This window comes from Catharus ustulatus, chromosome 20 (assembly GCF_009819885.2).
Source record: "Catharus ustulatus isolate bCatUst1 chromosome 20, bCatUst1.pri.v2, whole genome shotgun sequence".
Lineage (NCBI taxonomy): Eukaryota > Metazoa > Chordata > Aves > Passeriformes > Turdidae > Catharus > Catharus ustulatus.
This window is the reverse complement of record NC_046240.1, coordinates 5,601,993-5,621,640: the sequence shown is the minus strand read 5'-3', so window position 1 is coordinate 5,621,640 and position 19,648 is coordinate 5,601,993. Positions and strand designations below refer to the sequence as shown.

Genomic DNA, 19,648 nt, shown 5'->3' with positions numbered 1-19,648 from the left:
CCTGCCTGGCTCCAAAACTGCCACAGTTGGGCACTTGCATCTGGCTTCAATTCACTTCTGACAATCATTTGCCACAAGGAGAATCTAATGAGATTCTGGAGCCCTCCTAGGCTGCTTTCAGTGATAAAGGTATAACAAGCTTGTTTCTGATGTTTTCATCTATAAAATAATCTCAAATTCCACATTTATCCTAGCCACTTCCACTGACAACCACAAGCAAGTACAACATTAATACAACCACTAAATGTGAGTAACAGGAAGAGGATTTTTTTTTTGTTTTGTCAGCTTCATTTACTTGACCCCTACTTGACACATGGAGGGTCTGACTGTTTCAGCTTTGGTGCTGCCAGAGGTTGGATGACATTGGCAATTTAGGCCCAACACAGGGAAAAGGAAGAGCAAGGCACAAGTGAAGAATGGGAAGTCTTGCATTGCGTTAATCCTACTCTTGATTACAAGTGGCTGTTGCCTCCTGTGGGTAACCTGAAGGCTGTCCATCTCCATCTTCACTTCCACAGCACCTCAAAGCCACAGAGCAGGGATGGGCTGACACATCCCCAAACCAAAGTTTAACACCAGCACAAAGGATGAGACCCTCCCCAAACAGAAAGCACAGCTGAGCCAAGTCACCACACAGCATGAGTTGATTTTAGACAGTATTTTCAAACCTCTTGACTCATTTCTCTATTCCAGACCTGACTGGAGGCCAGTGAATTTGCCCAAAGTAAAACCACACTTCAAGTGCCAACAGTCTTGGGCAGAAGCAGAAACTGCAGGGCTGGCACTGCTGACATCATACACATATTTGTTCATCACAGAGGGTTTGTCAGCAGAAATTCAGGTAACAGCCAGCATTTACATAATGCCATACCCTCCCTGCTATCCCACCTTAGGGCTGTCCTATAAGCCCACATAAACTGGAAAAGTCCTTGTGTAGGACCTTTAACCAGCTCCAGGTCTGGCAGGCAGGTGGCTCCTGTAACACAAAGCCATGTCACCACACAGGAGACACAAGCATTACTCAGTGGTTCCAACAGAAAGTGCAAGCTGGAGCTGCCAGGTCTCTGCACCATCCCTCACTTTCCCATCCAAGGCTGTGAAACCCATTAACTCCTTAAAAAAATTAATTTCTTTACTTGCTGCAGGAAACAGGTGATGCCTCAGCATTACCAAGGGATGAGAAGTTGTGTGGGATTGGCATTACCCAAAATAAAAATCAACCCTGTACATCAGCTCTGTGCCAGTCCTGCTACTGCCAGGAGCCCAAAGCTCAGCTCTCCCTGTTGCCAAAGCCAGGCTGCTCTAGACCTGCTGCAGCAGCAAAAGGGAAAGGGGGGATGGTTTGCAGCAGAACTGGCCTCAGCAGAGCGTTATGGCCCTGACTCTTGTCTGGGTTGATCAGAGCACTCCAGCCTGTTGCCCCAAGATGTGGGATACCCAGTGAAGGCACATCCCCAGCTCCTGTGAGTGAGGGGCTCTGTCCATGGGGCTGTGCCACCACCAAGGCAGGAGGTGAATGGCACCACAAAAACACCCAAGGGATTTCATACCTACCCACTGCAGGATTTGGTCCCTCCTACCCCCAAGGGGAAATATTCTCCAGGTGGCTGTGCCAGGAAGAAAGATGAGTGATGAAACATCACAGATTTTCTGATAGCCAGAGTAAAATCAGAAGGTAATGAATGCACTAAGCTATGGCAGAGGGATTTGAAAACCCCATCACCGGGGGTTTCTGCATTGGAAAGCACATAACAGGAGCAATTTTACATCCTCCTCTGGAAAGAGAGGCTCAAGGCCCCCTCTTGTCCCCCAGGCTGTGTCCAGGGCCCACCAGGCTCACCTGGCTCTCACCTCCCCACAACACTCCTATTAGTCACCCCAACTGGCAGCTCATCTTGCCCCTGACAGTTTGGCCTGGAACACAATTAATTAATTTGGTTTTCTAGCCTGCCTGCTCATGTCCATGGACAAAGAGGAAACAGTAATTGACATTAAAGATAGGAAAGGGTTTTAGCAGTGTCAGGCACCTATCAACAACCAACTGCTTGGCCTGGGGTTCCAGCAACATGCAGTGGGAAACTGAGGCTGCATTTCACCTCTGCACACATGGAAGGGTGAAACAGAGCGGTGCAGAGGTCCTGCCACAGCCGTTTGTGCATCTTGCACAACCCCTGCACACACCTTCCTCCCTGCCTCGGGCTCTCACAGACGAAGGTCAGTTCGTCACTTACCCGCCCACCCTCAGCCGGAACAAAGTAATCAAGCCAGATCTGTCTGCAGACAGGAAGCCTGCAGATATTTTCAACTCGGCTTACTAACTTGTTTGGGAAACAAGGACCTTGGCCACGTCCTTCTACCTAGATCTGCTTTTGAGGCAGTTGCTGACGGTTTAACCCAACTTTCACCTGGGTGGATAACTGCCATAAACTCTCTTGCTTTCCACACTGGAGAAACACATTGGTTACTCCAACATAGTTACCTTCAGACTGTGGTGTAACAGATGAGCAAAGGCTTATCTCAAAAGATAATTGACTTTCTGGTTGTATTTCCTATTGGAGGTCACCATCCCTCCTAGGTGTTTCCCAGACATCAGCAGATGGGAGTCTGATCCAAGTCCATCAGCAGTCTGAAGTGCACAGTGAGCTGAGAACTCCACAGGTCTCTGAGTCACCAAGAATACCCTTGATCTCAGAGCCATCTGGGCAGCAGGTCCTTTACCACAGCCAGGAAAACATGCACCAGTGATCCTGATGAATTCAAATGACAGTGTCTAAAAATGAGGAAAACCATTTGGGCAACCAAGCAAGGAGACAGGCCTTTAACTAGGCACTGAGTTCGAGATGTCTTGGAAAAGCAGGCAGATTAGACACTAAACAGATAGAAAACACTTAATAAATAAATGGTCATCCTCAATCTAATGCTCCAGTCTAAAATTTGAATACAAAGAAATGTGTAAAAAGTAAGAAGGAGAGGATCATATTTGCCAAACCAAAGGGGATTTGCCCATGACACAAAGGCTCAAGGCCACATTCTGCTGTTTCCATACCTCCCCAACAATATGATCCTAAGGTACACAGGAACCTGCACTTCCCACTGGGACAAAGAGTTCCTGCCTTTCCTTTTCCAGAAATCACAGAACTGAACATAGTGATCCCTCTGGGTATGGGCAGGAAGAGCCTCAGTGTCAGCACTAAATTACTGGATCTTCTCTCCTACCCTCTTGTGGCCTCTAAGCATCATCTGTATCTTCCTCAGAGCTGGACATCTTCCTTGGACAGGAGATCTGAGCAGGGCCTGGTTAGGATGGCAGAGCATCTGCTGAGAGCTGAAGAGCCAAAGCTGAATAGCTGGAGCCCAAAAACCAACTGGCTTCCTAAAAACCATGCTCCAAAATTTCTGGCTCAACACCTTCAACCCCCCTCAAGTTCCTCCACCTGCTCCATGCATCCAGCAGTTAGCCACAAGGAAACACTTCTCTTGATCCTACTCCCTTATTCCTTATTAATAAAAGCCAATTTAAATGATAATTGAAACCTTGTTAGAGGGAGCATTCAGCCACTGCTCAGGATCAAAACATCAATCTATGAAAGAGATGTCCTGCAGCAGGGTTAGATTGTACCCACAGCTGCACCACATCCCACTTCTCCCTTCCTCTGCCACATCCTCACTTACTGCAGGACTCTTCCTACAGCTAATGACAAGGTAACTTCATTTCTTGAAAAGCCTCATTTTCCCAGGAGCATCCCCCCTCCTCACCTTCCCAAATGCAGGCAATTGCTGGAAGAATACCCAGATATCCTCAGTAACCTCAGCCAGGTTCCTGGCAAGGACCTCCATCTGTTCAGATACTCCATGCCACCATTGGTCCCCCTCTCTGCCCACTCCCAGGGCAGGCCAGGGCAGTGTTGCAGGTTGGAGTGTCACAGAGCACGAGCCAGAGCCTCCTCCAAAGCCACCTTCAGTCTGAGTTTGTGCAATGTCTTCCTCAGACTCTCTCCAGATGAATGTTTCCCTTCTTGGCACCACACCTTGTACACGAAGCACAGGCTGTGGGACAGCCAGGGATCAGAGGGATGGTGGCAGTCAGGAGGGCAAGGGCCAGCATGCACACAAACCATCTGCAGTCACCCACCAGCCAGAGATCTACCACCAGGACAAAGAGCAGGGACAAGCCTCATCTTGCTGAATTCCTGCAGGCCAATGGGAGCTGTCAGTGCATGCTCTGATGCCAGCTGCCTCCTCAGCTCCTATTTCCCACCTCCAGGCTAAGCTGTGTTATCCCAGCACTGGCTACTAGCCATTAAACATAGTCCCAAAAGGGGGATTTCTCACCTGGTCTTATACCCACATTATCAGTAATTAATGCACACAAAGCTGCCAGGCAGACCCAAAATCAATCCAGGAGAGCAGAAAGCAGTGGTGAAACTGTGCAAAAAGCAATCTGTGCAAGGATCTGGAGTTAAATGCAGCTGGGGAACAAACAAAGGATGGAGGGGGTGAGGAAGGAGGACACAGATGAGGCTGGTTGGGCTAATTAAGACCAATTAGTGCAGGCAGGACCCTGATCCCTTTTGCAGGAGGAGGATGTGGGAGTGATGCTATGGGAACTCCTTGGGAAAGTCAGGATAAACCAGCACTTCCCCCATCCTTGGCACAGCACCATTTTCTCAGTACTAGCAGAGCTGGTCTGAAGGGGTTTTGCCAGGGTTGTTCAGATCCTGTCCCAGCCTCAGGAACCTGTGTTCAGGTGCTCTCAGACCTTGGGTCTGTGTTCCAGGGATGGATCAAAGCAAGAGTTTAATTTGTGACTGAACCTGGGACAGGAACAGGTCCCTGCCATAAAGCCCTCTGCAATGCCACAGCTGAAATGCCCCTTCATTTCCCTTGCTTTAGACAAAAAACAAAACAAGTCCCCACACTTCCTCTGCAAGAATCAATCTGCCAGAGGATTTGCTAATCTGGATCTCTGGAACAAATTCAACTGGTCTTTCTCAAGTGTGATTTGCAAGCTCTGAGGCGTTTGCACTTTGGTTTCCAGCCACAAAGAATCACAGAACCATTTCCAACCAAAAGTTGGAAAATACCTTTAAGATTATTGAGTCCAACTGTTAACACAGCACTGCCAAGGCCATCACTAAGCCATGTTTTTAAGCCCCAAAGCTGCTGCTGAGCACAGGGCTGGTTTACCAAGCTGTAACATGCTGGTAAGGGTAGGGAGAGAGCTGGGGGTTTGCAGCCACCTCCACCATGCCCCAGGCACAGCCTGTACCCTGAGGGATGCAACCAACTGCTGACAAGTGGCATCCAGCACAAGCCCATAGTGCTGGGCCACATTGCACCGCTTGGGCTGATGCTTTAATGAGGGCTAAATCTGGATTCTCTGCTGTCACCTCACTGGATGACCTTGGCAAAGTCAGCAGGGATATAATATAAGCTACATGGGAGAGGATGGCAAAGAAAGCCATTGTCTCAGGATGAAAAGGGAGTTTAAAAGTCACTTATTAAGGTATTTACCAAGATAAGTGCTTGGCTTTCCTACCCTCAACAGGCACTGAGTGACCCCAAAAAGCAGTTTACCACCCCCTCAGTTTACAGTAAACATCTTGCTTCTGTACATGCAGCTTATTTTGCACATTCATAAAATATGTGTCCAGTGTATGCCAGGGCTGAGCTCGATGGCAGGAAGGTGCAAGAAACCTTCTTCTCCATTCCCATTCTCTCAAGCTGCACCCTCCAAGCCCCATTGCTTTGGGCAGTGGTTCTGCATCCCCCCAGCCACACTCCTCACTTCCCTGCTGGACCCTGTGGCTGGGTCTCCCTTCTCAGTGGCTCCAGAGCACAAGCGGGCTGCTCACCTCCCTGCAGAGGTGCCACCAGGTAGAAGCTTTTGCTGGAGACTATAAATACCATTATTTGCATAACATAAACCTGAATTTGTCAAATATAAACCTCTTCCTTTGAGGTGAGCTACATAAATGCCCCAGGGCCCTGTGTCTCTTGGCACAAAGGGCTCCCTGTCCTTGCAGGGAGCAGCCAGGAGCCCTCATGCCAACAGCTGTTTGTCCCCCATCAGAGCTGAAGGAAACTGAGGCACAGAAGAAGAAGGGATAGTCACTGTGTGAGCTCTCCTGGTCTGCTGCCATAAACACCAGCTACCAGGGCTGCTCCATAACAGCTAGGGAAATCCAAGGTTTGAATGCTGATGTCTTGGGGATCACTGGAAGAAGAAACAACATTCAGACATGAACAGGAGAGGATTAGCTTATCCGAGCAGACAGTGGCTGACAGAGAGTGGCTGGAGAGAAAGACTGAAACAAGCAGTTGTTCCCTATGTCCCATCCAGGGCACTCATGTGTCCTCAGGTGCTCCACAGGCTGGTAGAGAGAAGCACCTTTGCACTGCTCACCTTCCAACAAAAGCACACTGTTTGCAGGAGGCACCCAGGTGTGGCTATCGCTGTGAACTCCAACCTTATTCCCAACCCTACTAATCTGGGATGATCACATGCGTGTGAAAATCCGCCTGTGTTTGGCAGGTGTCCCTGTCACGTTACTGCTCTAGACTAAGAGCAGGTTGCCTGAGAGCATCAAGCCCATAGGAGCAGGACAACACGCACCAGCCCTCCACTTTCACACCGTCCATGCCATCTGGATACCTTGGAAGGGTTAATCCGAGGGTTTGCGGCGCTGCTGTTGCTCGGTGTGGCACAGCCGGCTAAGCCAGAGCTGGAAAAAACTTGTTCCTTTACCTTTGTGCAGGCAGGAGGCAGCGAGGAGGCAGCGAGGAGGTCTGTGGCACCTGGCAGCACATCCCAGGGTCCTTGGAGTGACTGTGCAGGTCGGGCTGCCCAGGGGAAAAGGTGTCCTGCAGCCAGGGGCACAAGGTGGACGAAAGCCATGGGGTCTGGAGCCCAACTGGAGAGTCCTCCCCTGTAAGCAGGCGCCCAGGGAGATGTGAGGGGAGCCAGGAATCTGCTGGACAAACACAAAAGTTGAACAGGGCAGCTGGGAACAGAGAAGAGCTGTGCTTCTGCCTTTTTTTGCAGGTTTGCTGTTGCCGGGGAGAGGTTTTAGGCTGTCATCCAGCTAATTCACACCAAAGAGACAAGCCCTTGAATTAGTTGCATTATCTGCGCCCAGCTAAAGTGGACAAAAGATTAAAGTGTGCTGAGCACCACCACCGTGATTTGCATCTCAGAGCCCCTTCCCACGGGCCCCCTCTGCTCCCAGCCTTTTTTTTTTTGTTTTCGTTTTCTGGCTCTGAGCCAGCCAGCATAAGAGCCCTGTTTACAGAAATGATGCCTAGGTTAATATTGCAAAAGACTTCATCAAAGGCTGTAGTCGCTGCTGAAGCAGAAGGGTCTGACCATGGGCCATGAGCTGACCGGGCTGCGCGCACAGGGGATGAGCCGCAGCCACGCGGCGCCGCCCTCCGTTTGACAAATCCTGCTCTCAGCCTGAGGTACGAAACTCATTTTCCGCCACCATGGCATATTTGAAATAATGAGCAAAATCAAACTATAATTCATCTCTAAAGCTGCACACAAAAGCTAAATGCAGCTGTTGTTTTAGGGAAAAAACGTTATTTGAGTGTTAAATAAATATTGTGCTGTGCAGTGACCTTATGGGCACTTTTTCTGAGCTCATCCAGCTGCCAGAGATTATTATTTTATGCATGTTTATTCATGTGGAGAGGATGGGGAATGCTATTGCTATATGTTCCATGCTGTCAGTCTCAGAGAAATCCAAACTGGGATCTCTCAGAAGCAGCTCTAGATCTAGAGAAGTGAAGCAAAAGCTTATCTACCATCACTGGATTCTAGCATTAATTAATGGCTTTTAAAATGTTTTTCACCACTAGCACTTTGTGGGAAGGTGTAGTTTTCCTGAAAGGTTCACACTGAGCTCTGCTGTGACACACAACGTTTGCAGGTTTTTATTTCACCTGGCATTTGCACTTTTTCCTCCTTGGCATGGGGACTGAGTGACCTTAACAATTGCCAGCAAGGGGACTCCATATGATGAAAGCAGGTGAAAGGGAAAATAAGGGCGGAACTAGGTAAAGCCAATTCCTACCTCAGAGGAGGTGTGGTCCTGTCCTCTACCTGGCTGTGGTCACAGTCTTGTGAAATATAAAAGGAGAAGGCAGTGGTTTCTTAAGCAATCTCGTGCCAGGATCCTGTAGCGAGAAGGAAGGGAGGTGCTGGAAGAAATGCAGAGCAAAAAGTCAAGAGTGTCAGCTGGGAAAGGTGTGGGACACAGTGGTGCTCTGAGCCTCAGGAACACCATCAGCTGTTCCCTGAAGGCCTGTTTGCTGGGCTGAGGGCTGCATGGTAGCTGCACTCCCTTCCCCAGCAGGCTGGTGTAGAGGAGAACAGAGCTATCATGTCCCAAGGAGAAGCAGCAGGACGCGGCGCTGCCAAGCCCCAGGACCGGGGGTGGGCATGGATGGTCCTGCTGGCTGCAGTGGTGCTGCAGGGGCTCACACTGGGCTTCCCCTGCTGCATTGGTGTCTTCTTCACGGACCTCCAGCAAGAGTTCCAGGCCAGCAACAGCCAGACATCGTGGTTCCCATCCATCATGGTGGCCGTGCTGCATGGAGGGGGTGAGTGACTGCAGGCAATGGCCTCCTCCACCTCCTGCCCTTGCGCTGCTGGTGGGGGGATGTGATGAGGATACTTTCAGTATTTCATTAAGTTGGGGGGTGGAAGGGACTGGGAGGTCCAAGTAGAGTGGCTGTTTGGCAGTACACAGCATCTCCAAGCCACTTGGATCCCACAGTCCAAATCTAAATGCCCACAGATTCCATGCTCCCTTTTGTCACTCTCAGAGTCAGCCAAGACCCTTGGTCAAAGAAAGCAAATCCCTTTCTCAGCCCAGTTTTTCCACATCAGCAAGAACATAGTTATTTCTCAAAGAAGCTCTTTGAATAAGCCAGCACATAGTGCTGCAGCTCTGGTGCTTTCTTGGTTCATCTTGTCCACAAGAGCACATCTCTTTCCAAAACGTGCCACATGACAGCTGTGTTCTTTGTGGCTGAAGAGATGCCAAAGCTGAGCTCCTCAGAGGTGCCAGCTGAGGCAAAGCCTTAAAAGCAGCTCCTTGGGCAGTGGCACAGAGCACACACCTACGCAGGCATCAGGGTGGATGTGAGCAGGGCTGGATCAGTGCAGAATGTGGGTCAGGCAGCACCCTCCTGTGCAGGGGTGGAAGGAGCATTGTGCTAGGTGGATAGTGGAGTTAATCACTGGTTTTCCCCTCAAAATAAAATATGGGAGCAGCACAGGGCAGTGGTTCCAGATTCCACACACAGATGTGGGGATTCTTTTTTCTTTCTGCAGAGAGAAAAGCAAATCCCCAGTAGCTCAAGGACTTCCCAATGAGTGGTCTGTGCTTTGTGACCCATACAAATCCTGTGCTTATTTGATAAACAGACAACCTGAACCCTACCAGGCAACAGAAGGAAAGTTCCCAGTGTTGCCCATGTATCTGAGCTTCTCCCCGAGTTCATTCCTGCTCCCTTCCAATGCAGGTGAAAGCTGATACTACATTATAAAGGGAAAAAAAAACAGCCCCAGAGCCCTGAGTCATGCTGATACAAAGGCTATGGCAGGTTCAGTCTGTCCCATGCAGGATATGGCAGTCACCTGCATGGAACTGAGAGTTTGCAGTAACAGCCAGGTCCAGAATATCAAGGTGCAGATTGAAAGAAATGTCAAAGGAAGTGACAAGGGGAGGAATCACCACTGAGAGTCAGCAGAAATAGAGCAGTATCCTCAAAGCTTGGAATCTGGAAGCTGTTGGGCATTCCCCATTCTGCTTTCCAGCCCCTGTGATCCTGCTGTGATTAGTGGGAAGGATACAAGTGGGACCTGCTGGCTTTGGGAAATGGTCTCAGAAGCAGCTTAATCCCAGCATGGCCAGGAAGGACAACTCTGGCATTATCCACAGGAATGTCGATTATCCTGTCATCTTTAATGAAGTAATTGTGTAGGAGGCTAGAACGATAGTAAAAGGTAATACCAAGACAGCCAATACATAGATCCAAAAGTTATGAATTAGATAAGGAAGGAATAGCCTTGTGTTGATATTCACAGTGGAATTTGTCAGGGCACAGCCAGAGTTGTACTTTGCTTGCCAGTGTTACAGCACAGGAGGGCTTGTTCATGTCCCCCAGCAGCACGAGGCAGCAGTAACAAAAACAAGGAGAAAACAACAAAATAAACAGAGATCAAAGCCTCCCTCTCAGGCCAAGCACACGTGGCTTTACTGTAACTTCTGACCTCCTTTGGAGGGGGCCAGGCTTTACCTGATTCAGGTTCTCCAGTTACACTCATCATTTCAGCAGTTAAATCTTTCCCAAAATTGTGTGCTGCTGTCACCAGTATCTCTTAGTGGTGCCACTCTCTCTTCTTCACCTTTATTCTTTTTAATTCAGAGGAATTGAAGGGGAAAATAATTCTTAGTCGCAAAAATTGTAAGAGGAAGGGAAATGGGCAGCCTGTTCTCAGAGCAGCCAGTACTGGGAGAAGGTTTCATGCAGGAGAGCTATGGAAGGAAATGAGGAAAGGCACAGGGCAAACAATAGCTCATAACTTGGCCAAACAGATCCCATTATCGGTGCTATGTTCCTAGGTAAAAGCCATTAGCGATTATTTTGTTACAAGATCATTTGAGGGACCTCAGGGTCCTACATCTGTCTCCAAAAGAGGATTTCAGGCCCTTACAGGTTCCTGCTCCTAGATATCCATGCACACAGAACTCTCTGCACTAACTCATACAAATGCAGCACTTTTGTTGATATTATTCTTGCAAAAGAAAGCACAAAAGCCCCAGGCAAGTGAGAAATAACATTTGAAACCCAGACAAGTTACCAGGAACTAATCACAAAAAACCCTTATGGTTTTAGAGCCAAGCAGTGTTCAATTTATGCCTTCTTGGGCTAGTTAAACAGCTAGTTAATCCTTAATGTCTTCAGCAGGAGGAAAAATAATCCAGTCACATTTGCTGGACACTTTTTCAAAGGCCTGTGAAGTCTGAGGCAAAAATCTCCCAAGCAGATCAAAATACAGACAGCTGCACTCCTAATTTTTATAATGTTCCACTGTTCACTTGACTGTATGGATTTTATTTCAATCAGACGTTGATTTAAGTCACAAAATCACAAAATGCCACAGGTTATATTCCCTACACCGACTGACTCCTAATTCTGCAGCTTACAGTCATTTTGCATTTTCCTTTATAAATGTTCAGAATTGGGAAAAAAAGAGTTTATAAAACCTGGAAAACCTTGAGGATCCTCAAGGGAACAGGAAAAGAAATTCAACCTTCAGATCCTCTTATGCCAGAGCATGCAGAGAGAAGCACCTTCCCACTGGTGGGCTGCAGGTGTGAACTAATCTTTCCCTGCCCCAAAATGAAGGATGTTAAATGTCATTAACAAACAAGTAATTTATCACAATCTCATGACATTCACCAGAAGTCCATTCCCAAGGGTTTTAATGAAAATCCATCCCATCCTACTTGATGGTCAAAATCCCAGCAGATCACAGACTTCCCCTCAGCCAACAAGCTGGCCAAGCACTTGAGAGGATCACAGAATATATTTTCTCTTCCTGTCTCCCCCACTAGATTAAGCTGCTGGGACACCCCTCAGGGTCTCTAGACCACATCATTTGATAATTGCAGCAATCCAGCAGGTACAAAATACTTTCCTCCCTAACTGCTTCCCTTTCCATTCTGTATTTCCAGGGCCCCTCTGCAGCATCCTGGTGAAGCGCTTTGGCTGCAGGTTTGTGGTGATGCTGGGAGGGCTGCTCAGCGGGCTGGGAATGGTGTCCAGCTCCTTCTGCCAGTCCATCAGCCAGCTGTACCTCACAGCTGGCTTCATCACTGGTACGTACTGGAGAGCAGGGAAACGCAGCTGCTGTGCTGGAGATGGCAAATGGGAGAGCCCTGACTAGCTGGTCACATTTTTCCACTCATCTGTGAAATATGAGAATTCAACAGCCTCCCAGCACAGCAGAAATCTTACAGCCACTAGACTTGGCCTTCACACCCCTTTAGCACACACCTCACCCACTCAAGCTCACTGGGAAGTGTTCTCTCTGGAAAAAGCTACCGGTCTCCAGAGGGTAAAATGGAGGAAAAGGATGTCTGCTCTTTTTAGTAGCTTCTCAGACTTTTGTCTTTCAAGAAGGGAGGGTTTTCTGTTGTTTTTCCAATCTTGGAACATAATGTGTTGGGATAATGTCCTTCCCAGGTTCCCTGGGCTTGTATTTTACCACTCCCAAACTGGAGAAGAATGGAGACATCTTTTTCTAACAAAAGACCCTGTTGGTTTTGAACAGAAGTAACAGATGGGAACTTTTCCTTTCCAAATATTTCTCCTGTGTAACTGACATTCAACTCTTGGTTTTTAATAACACAGAAAAACTAATTCCTGACTCTGGAACCAATCCTGCTGGATCTTGCAAGTTAAGCAGTGTCCACTGCATAGTGAGAAAAACAAGCAATTCCCTGAGCCCTGATGAAAGCATCAGAAAAACAGCAGGGCTTGTTACATTTGGTATAAAACCCAAGTTTTTAATGAACAATTCCATAACAACTTTAGGAATTGCAGTGTGTCCCATAAAAATCTCTGTTTAGATTAGTATATTTACTATACTCAAGAACACAAATAGTTTAATTTACACACATCCTTCTACATCCCTGTTATGGGGTTTCCAAGTACTAATCAATCCCTGGGGGCTGTGTGGCCAGTCAGAAAATGCTTCAGTGGCAGGTGAAGTCATCTGTGGGGTCACCCTGAATTTGGGCCTTTAAGACAACAATAAAAGGATAATTTATTCTCTCCTTTAGGACTGGGATCATGTTTCAGCTTCCAGGCAGGAGTGACTGTGCTGGGCTACTACTTTGTACGGTGGAGGACACTGGCCAATGCCATGGCCTCCACCGGTGTCTCCCTCGGTTTCACGCTGTGGCCGCCGCTGTCTCAATATCTGCTGGACAAGATGGGCTGGAGAAACACCTTCCTCATCTTTGGAGGAATATTGCTCAACTGCTGTGTTTGTGGAGCCATCATGAGACCCATTCAGCCGGCATCAGGGTCACTTCTAGAGTCTGCCAAGCCTGAAGAGAAGCCAGGGAGTGGAGCAGAAGAGGCACAGCTGTCCAATGGAGCATCTCCTCACCACCCCACACTCCAGCAGCACACCAGAAGGACAAAATGCTTCCAGATGCTGCAGAAGTACCTGGCTTTTGACATCTTCTGTCAAAACAAAGGTTACCAGATTTACACTATTGGAGTGACCTGGATGATGATGGGGTTTTCCTTACCCCATATCTACCTTGTGCCTTATGCCATCCACAACGGGCTGGAGGAACGCAAGGCAGCGCTGCTCATCTCCATCATTGGGCTCATCAACATCTTCATCCGCCCTTTCACAGGGCTGCTCTCAGGACACAGAATCTTCACAGGGAGACGAATCTACCTGTTCAGCCTGGCCACGCTCCTCTGCGGGCTCAGCAATTTCATCTGTGTCATTTCAGCTGAGTTCAGCGCGCTCATCCTCTACTGTGTCATCCTCAGCATAGCCATGAGCGGTGTTGGTGCGCTCACCTTCCAGGTGCTGATGGATGTGGTGGAGATGGACAGGTTCTCCAGTGCTCTAGGGCTCTTCACCATCCTGGAGAGCATCACCCTCCTCATCGGGCCCCCGCTCACAGGTGAGAGAGGCTATGAAAGCTGGCTGGGGGAAAGGTGGTGGTTTGGAAACTGCTGAGTATCAAGGAGAGGAATTAGAGAGTTTCCAGACCTACGGTATAGATGAGTTATGCAAAGGGAGCGATATAAAAGGTAAGGTCAGAAAGGAATCATCAGCCCCTTCTGACAGCTGGAAAGTAATTTCTGCAGCTGCATCAAGAGCACTGAAAGAATTACTCACTTGGTAAGTGATCTGGTACGTATGGGAGCAATGACAGCTTTTTTCCAGTGGCAAGAAGCTGACAGGAATTGCTGTGAACTTTGTCACCATTTTGCCAGTTTGCACTGTTTAACCATGAAGTCTCAAGGAATTGTGAACATCCCATTAAACAAATTATTTGTGTTCAAAATTATTACCAGTTCTACATTATTCAAAAGCCCCATAGTAAAAGCTTTTGTTAAATCTTCTTTCCAAGTTCTGGAGCGTATTAATTTTTCTCTGGAGACAAGAAAGGAGCTAGTTATGACTCTCAGTCCAATAAATTATTCACAGTTCACTCCAAATGCCACTAAGTGACCTGTTCAAGACACACCTGCTCCTGCAGCACAGCAGTAAATTCAAAAGACTAACAAACAACAAATGTCAACCTGAGTATGTCAGCCTCAGTTCAGGCTTTAGTTCTCTTCTCCAGACAATGGACTGTGGCTACTCATCAGGAAAATTATGTCTGGTTCAATATTGTGATGGCAACACACAGGGTATTTCATGGTACTCCCTGGAATTAGTGTGTCAGTCACTTTTCCCAAAGAGCAAAAAAGGTCCTTTCTTGGTCATCTCTGTCAGGAGCAGCAGACCAGCAAAACAAAGCACAGTAAAAGCAGCTCCATTTCTGTCTGTAGTCCTAAAATCTGCTACAGAAGAGTACACTATGGAAAGAAACATCACCAATCCTTACTGAAAAATACAAGCAAATAAACATTATTCTAGTATTTCCACATTGTTAACCAGCCTAAGGAAGGCATCAGGTATTTGGCCTAAGTATCACTTTTCCGTCTCTAATATTAGTGTTGAATTACTCCCTTGATATCTCAGATTTCTAAATGGTTTCTATTGAGGTCACGTAATGTTAGTCATAATCTTGCTGTGCTGTGAATTTCCTTATCCCTCATTACACAGGATTAGAGTCAAATGGGCAGTTTAGGGAACTTACTATGTAAATTTGTGAGCTATTTCTCTATCCAGTTGTTGTACTTTTCTCCCCTAGGATGTAATAGGGTCACTCATTCCAAAAGCCACTGAGTGGCAGTGGCACAAGGATCCTCTGCTGAGCAAATTAAATAAAGCAGCAGGTTGGGGAAAAATTACAATTTCCTTTCTTTCCTGATTTCTTTGTGTATTGAGAAATACTTTCTACAGAAGTATTATCTGACTTTTGACTACAAATAAAAAACTAAACAACCACTAGAATCCAGAGAAGAGGAGAGAACTCATCAGAGAATGCTTGTCTTTTGTATATGGCAGTTTGCTGAATGATTCAGGTTTAACATTCAAGTAATTATATACCTTTAGTGTGCCTCTTCTCTTTGGCTAAGCTATGACTTCTATTTCAGGTCTCCTGGTAGACATAACCAGTGATTTCCATTACGTCTTCTACAACTCCAGCTTCTTCCTGATGTCTGCTGGATTATTTATGGGGCTTAGCTTCTGTGCTCTGGAAAAAAAAAACAAATTGAGAGAGGCTTCCAAAGCATGTTTGGACAATCCCTCCAGATATCAATACAGTGAAACTTCAACAGAACCAAAGGCTGAAAGTCAATCCCCTCCAGCAGTTCAGTACATCACGAGCATATGACAATAAAGAGGGAAAAAGAGCAACACCATGAAGTGGTCTGCACACAGCAATACATGGCCCAGCACCGATGACAGATGAGAAAAGAACAGTCTGCTTTCCACAACTGTCATCTTCCATTTGCACTTCCACTCCACAGGGCCTTGTCACACTCCAAGACAGTGATCCAGACCATGGCCCAGCCCAGAACCCAGCACCAGCCAAGGAGACGAAGCACAAAGCACAAAGACTTCTGAGCCCTCCTAAAGCAAACCATGGGATAACAGCCATGGCACCCAGTGCCAGGACACAAAAGCTGAGACAGTTCTATTGGGTTAAATCACCATCTTCTAGAAGTCACTGGAATTTCACAAGCACATTCCAGTTGGAAGTGCTGAATAACATATATTATTGGGTAGTTCTTCACAAAGAAGCATTGTTGCCTCATCTGCATATGCAATTTTGGTGCACAGGCTCCCTGTCTGCTTCCCATATTGGGGGTGGCAAGACAAACACTTTCCACAGGAAGTGTGTTATTATTTTGCACATTTCTAAATATTATACAAAAGCAGCTACATGGGTTGTAGAGTTCAGACAAATCTCTAGTAAGATAAACTGTTCTCTCCTATGAAGCATATACAGGAGTTCCTCATGGCAAGGACAGTTTCAAAGCCTCAAAATTCAATTCCAGAGCCTCAAAAAAAAGCCCCAAAAACCAACCCACCAAGCCTTGGAGTGCTGGCTTTGTATAACTACTGATATCTCAAGAGCTGTTGAATATATCATAAAAGAGGGTTCATAGCTCATGTAAACACACTTCAGCATTTACTGGAACCCATTTGGGGCAGGGAGGGTGATAGCAGATCTAAGAACAAGGATATGTATCCTTTCATAGGGCAAAATTCAAAGCAACTGTAGTTCCTCTTTGTGGAGATCAGCTCTTTAGTCTTAGACTTTTGAACCTAATTACACCAGCATTCTCATTCTGGAGAACTTTGTACAAACATAACTTATATTTCTTATAAGCACAAGCAGAACTTACATAGAAATCTTGGGGAAAGCATACTGAGAAAAGCCAGTATTGCTGACTTTCTATCCATACAGCCTTGACTGGAAGTGGCTTTGTCTGCCACGTTCCCAGGATTTAGGCTTGTCACTGCTCACACAATGGCTGCAGCAGCCTCAGCAGCAGCTCAAGATGCAAACTGGGCATTTTCTGTATCACCCCTGATCTGACACATGTGGATAACAGCTCATGAAGCACACAGATAAAGATAACCCAACACATCAGAACAATCAACAAGATGGAAGCACAAAATGAGAGTGAAATGAAAGAAGTAACAGCTTTCAATGGAACTTCAGTGCCTGTCTGAGAACTGTTATATCAAACCCAGCTGCAGTGCTTATCTGGAGAGCTGTCCTATCAGATTCCTAGTGACAAACCACAGCTTTCATTACAGCTCCACAGATAAAACAAACAAACCAATTAAAAAACCCACTCTGGATGAAATCACTGGAAAACTGACTCCAAGGTCTTCAGAGACTATGGTGGTTTCACAGGTGGCTTTTACATAGAAGGAGCATCAGCCCTTCAGAAGGGGTCCCACAGCTCAGTATCTTCTCCAATACTGCCCTGGGATTACAGACCCAGGAGGATTTGCATCTCCTCATCAAAGCTATAATTAAATAAAATGATTAGTGAGAGATATACATATCTAATCTCTCAGCACATGTGTTTATTAACTTATGTGATGCTTACATGGTCCATAACTATGAAGTAAACAGGGACTGGTGTTTCTCAGCTTACCAAAACAGATTGCTGTACATTCCTAGGAAAATGAGGGGGCTTTCTCTCTCACAAAAAAGCAATAAAAAGGGATTAATTCCCAAATCTCTTCTAGCTATTGCAAATAAACAGCTAAGCAGCTGATCAGATTGCCATTTTCTCTGTGTGTGATTCTTAAATTTTAAATTCTGTTTGCCTTTCTACATTCCCTTTCTGTTTTCTTACGGAAATATGAGATTGTGTGGCCCCAGATCTTCTCACCGCTACAAATGTCCTGGGCCAAAGAGGCAAGATACAGTGTAAGCTACAATCCACCAAAATTTCTCACAGGAAAAAAAGGTTGGGTGAAGGAGCAACGGAAGGCACCTCCTGCATGGAGTCAATTGATCCACCTGTAATGCTTTTGCCCTGGTTGCTTCATAAAAAAATGAAATGTTCAGGGCAAAACCAAAAAATCTTCACCAGCTGAAGCTGACACAGAGATGAGCTCCTCCTACACCAAGGCAAAGATACCTGTTTTGATCATTTCTTGATTGTGCATAGCAGTGCAAGATAATTTAGGATAGAAGGCAAGGAGAGTGCTTTTCAGAAGTGCTTTTTGATACTCCCAGACTCATCACTGGGATCACTGGGACTTATTGCAGGCACAAAGAGAGGTTTCTGGGAAGAAAAACAAACAATTCACAAACTTGTTATTTTGACCTTTTTCAGCATGCTGACTGAAACCTTTCTAATATAACTCAAACCTGAAAACAGGGTTGTCCACCCTGGTTACTTTCCACAGATCCTTTAAAAGTAATCCACAAGTTTGAAACAAATCCTAAGCAGACAAGAAGTGACATTTTATACTGTGTTTCCACAAGTGAATAAGATGTCTGAGTTCCCATAATAGAGAAAACAACCCCTCTCCTCTTCTTTCCGTGGGTCTCCTCTCCCACGTGTGTTTCCAACCCGAAATCCAAGCTGCCCTGAGCAGGAGCTTGGCAAAGGATAACAGGAGAGACCTGAGCATGCTATAGAATAATAAATATTCTCCCTCAGAGGGATCCCACAGGTGTAACAACACTCAGTCCTTAGGAATCTTGGGGACCAGATGGAAAAGAAAGCAAGGAATGTTCCCCTCATTAGTTTAAGGTCAGCCCTTTACACAAAGCAACCATAACTCCACTGAAGCAGTTTCTTTAACATGTGCAGACAGTGAAATAACCCTGGCTTTAATTTGGGACAAACACTAATAGCTTAGCCAGGTTACAAATCTCTGAGAAACAGCAGAGCCAGATTTGATTGACCAGAATCAAATGTTCCTTGCTCCCCATTTCCCCTCTCTCCTCTCCCCTGCTCCCTTTATCATTGAAGATATTCTGACCACTGCAAGATAAGCATTTTGGCCAGAAGCATCTGAAATGAAACATTCACTGGGAAATTCACACTAAAATATTACAAGACCATGATCCTTAAAAGCCTAAGATTCTCTGCCAGGGTAATATTTGGGAAAGTTTAATATTAATATTATTTATTTATATTTAATAGCAATAACCCCCAAATAAAGATTACAGCAATCTTACACACTAAGATACCTCTAAAGTGCAAAATCATTTTTTGTGCCCTGTTTTTACCTGCTCTCCCTCAGCTTTGTGAATTGCAATCCCATTATTTATTTTACAAGCTTGGCTTGCTGTTTGTAGACATGGCTAATAGCTAAAAGCAAAGAAATTGTATGCTATAAGAAAAAAAAATTAAAATTTCCTGAATTCTGGCTTCGGTGTGCCATGGAAGTCACCAGAATGGTCCCTGAAGCTGTGACTACCCTGGCTAGTCCAGCCCCTGCTCTGGGAACTGCTTTGGCAAACAGCAAGTGCTTGGAGCACTCAGACCATTAAACTATACAGCCAATATTGGGTGGGTAAATGCAGTTTTTATAAACAGAAGTAATTGTATTTTTCCTTTTTAATCACAGTTTCCCCCCTTATTAGTCAATCTCAATAGCACTCTGTTTGTATGGACTAGCTCCCTGTGTTTGCTTTCTGCTCCTGCTTTCCCACATTACTCATTCACCTTCCATTTAATGACAGATGAGGCTTTAAAGTAAATCAACACTTACCACTTAAAAAGGCACACACGAGATTTCTTACTACAGTAGCAAAACATTCTAATATAGTTTGTAGCACCTTTGTTGATCACGTTCAGATAGATATCCTCAATTATGCAGATAAAAATGCATGTATATATTTAGATATATACGTAAACATGTATATATAAATATATATATATAAATATATATATATACATATATTCAGTTGATAATCATGCTAAGAGCTGAAATTGCTAG

At 46.0% G+C, this 19,648-nt stretch overlaps 1 protein-coding gene and 1 long non-coding RNA gene across 3 annotated transcripts; one reads left to right on the top strand and one right to left on the bottom strand.

Moving 5' to 3' along the window:
• Positions 1–6,886: 6,886 nt before the first annotated feature.
• LOC117005146 lies at positions 6,887–17,976 on the bottom strand. Its single transcript, XR_004419780.1, has 4 exons — positions 17,833–17,976; positions 15,269–15,416; positions 8,076–8,202; positions 6,887–6,971 (listed from the first exon to the last, which is right to left on the bottom strand). It is a non-coding gene; the product is annotated as an uncharacterized LOC117005146 (long non-coding RNA).
• On the top strand, positions 6,967–17,393 carry SLC16A5 (solute carrier family 16 member 5). Of its 2 annotated transcripts, none has more exons than XM_033076478.2 (5): positions 6,967–7,461; positions 8,358–8,604; positions 11,751–11,894; positions 12,861–13,727; positions 15,316–17,393. In XM_033076478.2, exons 2-5 carry the CDS (start codon positions 8,385–8,387, stop codon positions 15,555–15,557), a joined length of 1,473 nt encoding a protein of 490 aa, XP_032932369.1. In that variant the 5' UTR covers positions 6,967–7,461; positions 8,358–8,384; the 3' UTR covers positions 15,558–17,393. The 2 variants fall into 2 exon arrangements, with proteins under 2 accessions (XP_032932369.1, XP_032932368.1); XM_033076477.2 differs by having other exon boundaries at positions 8,355–8,604.
• Positions 17,977–19,648: the final 1,672 nt, after the last annotated feature.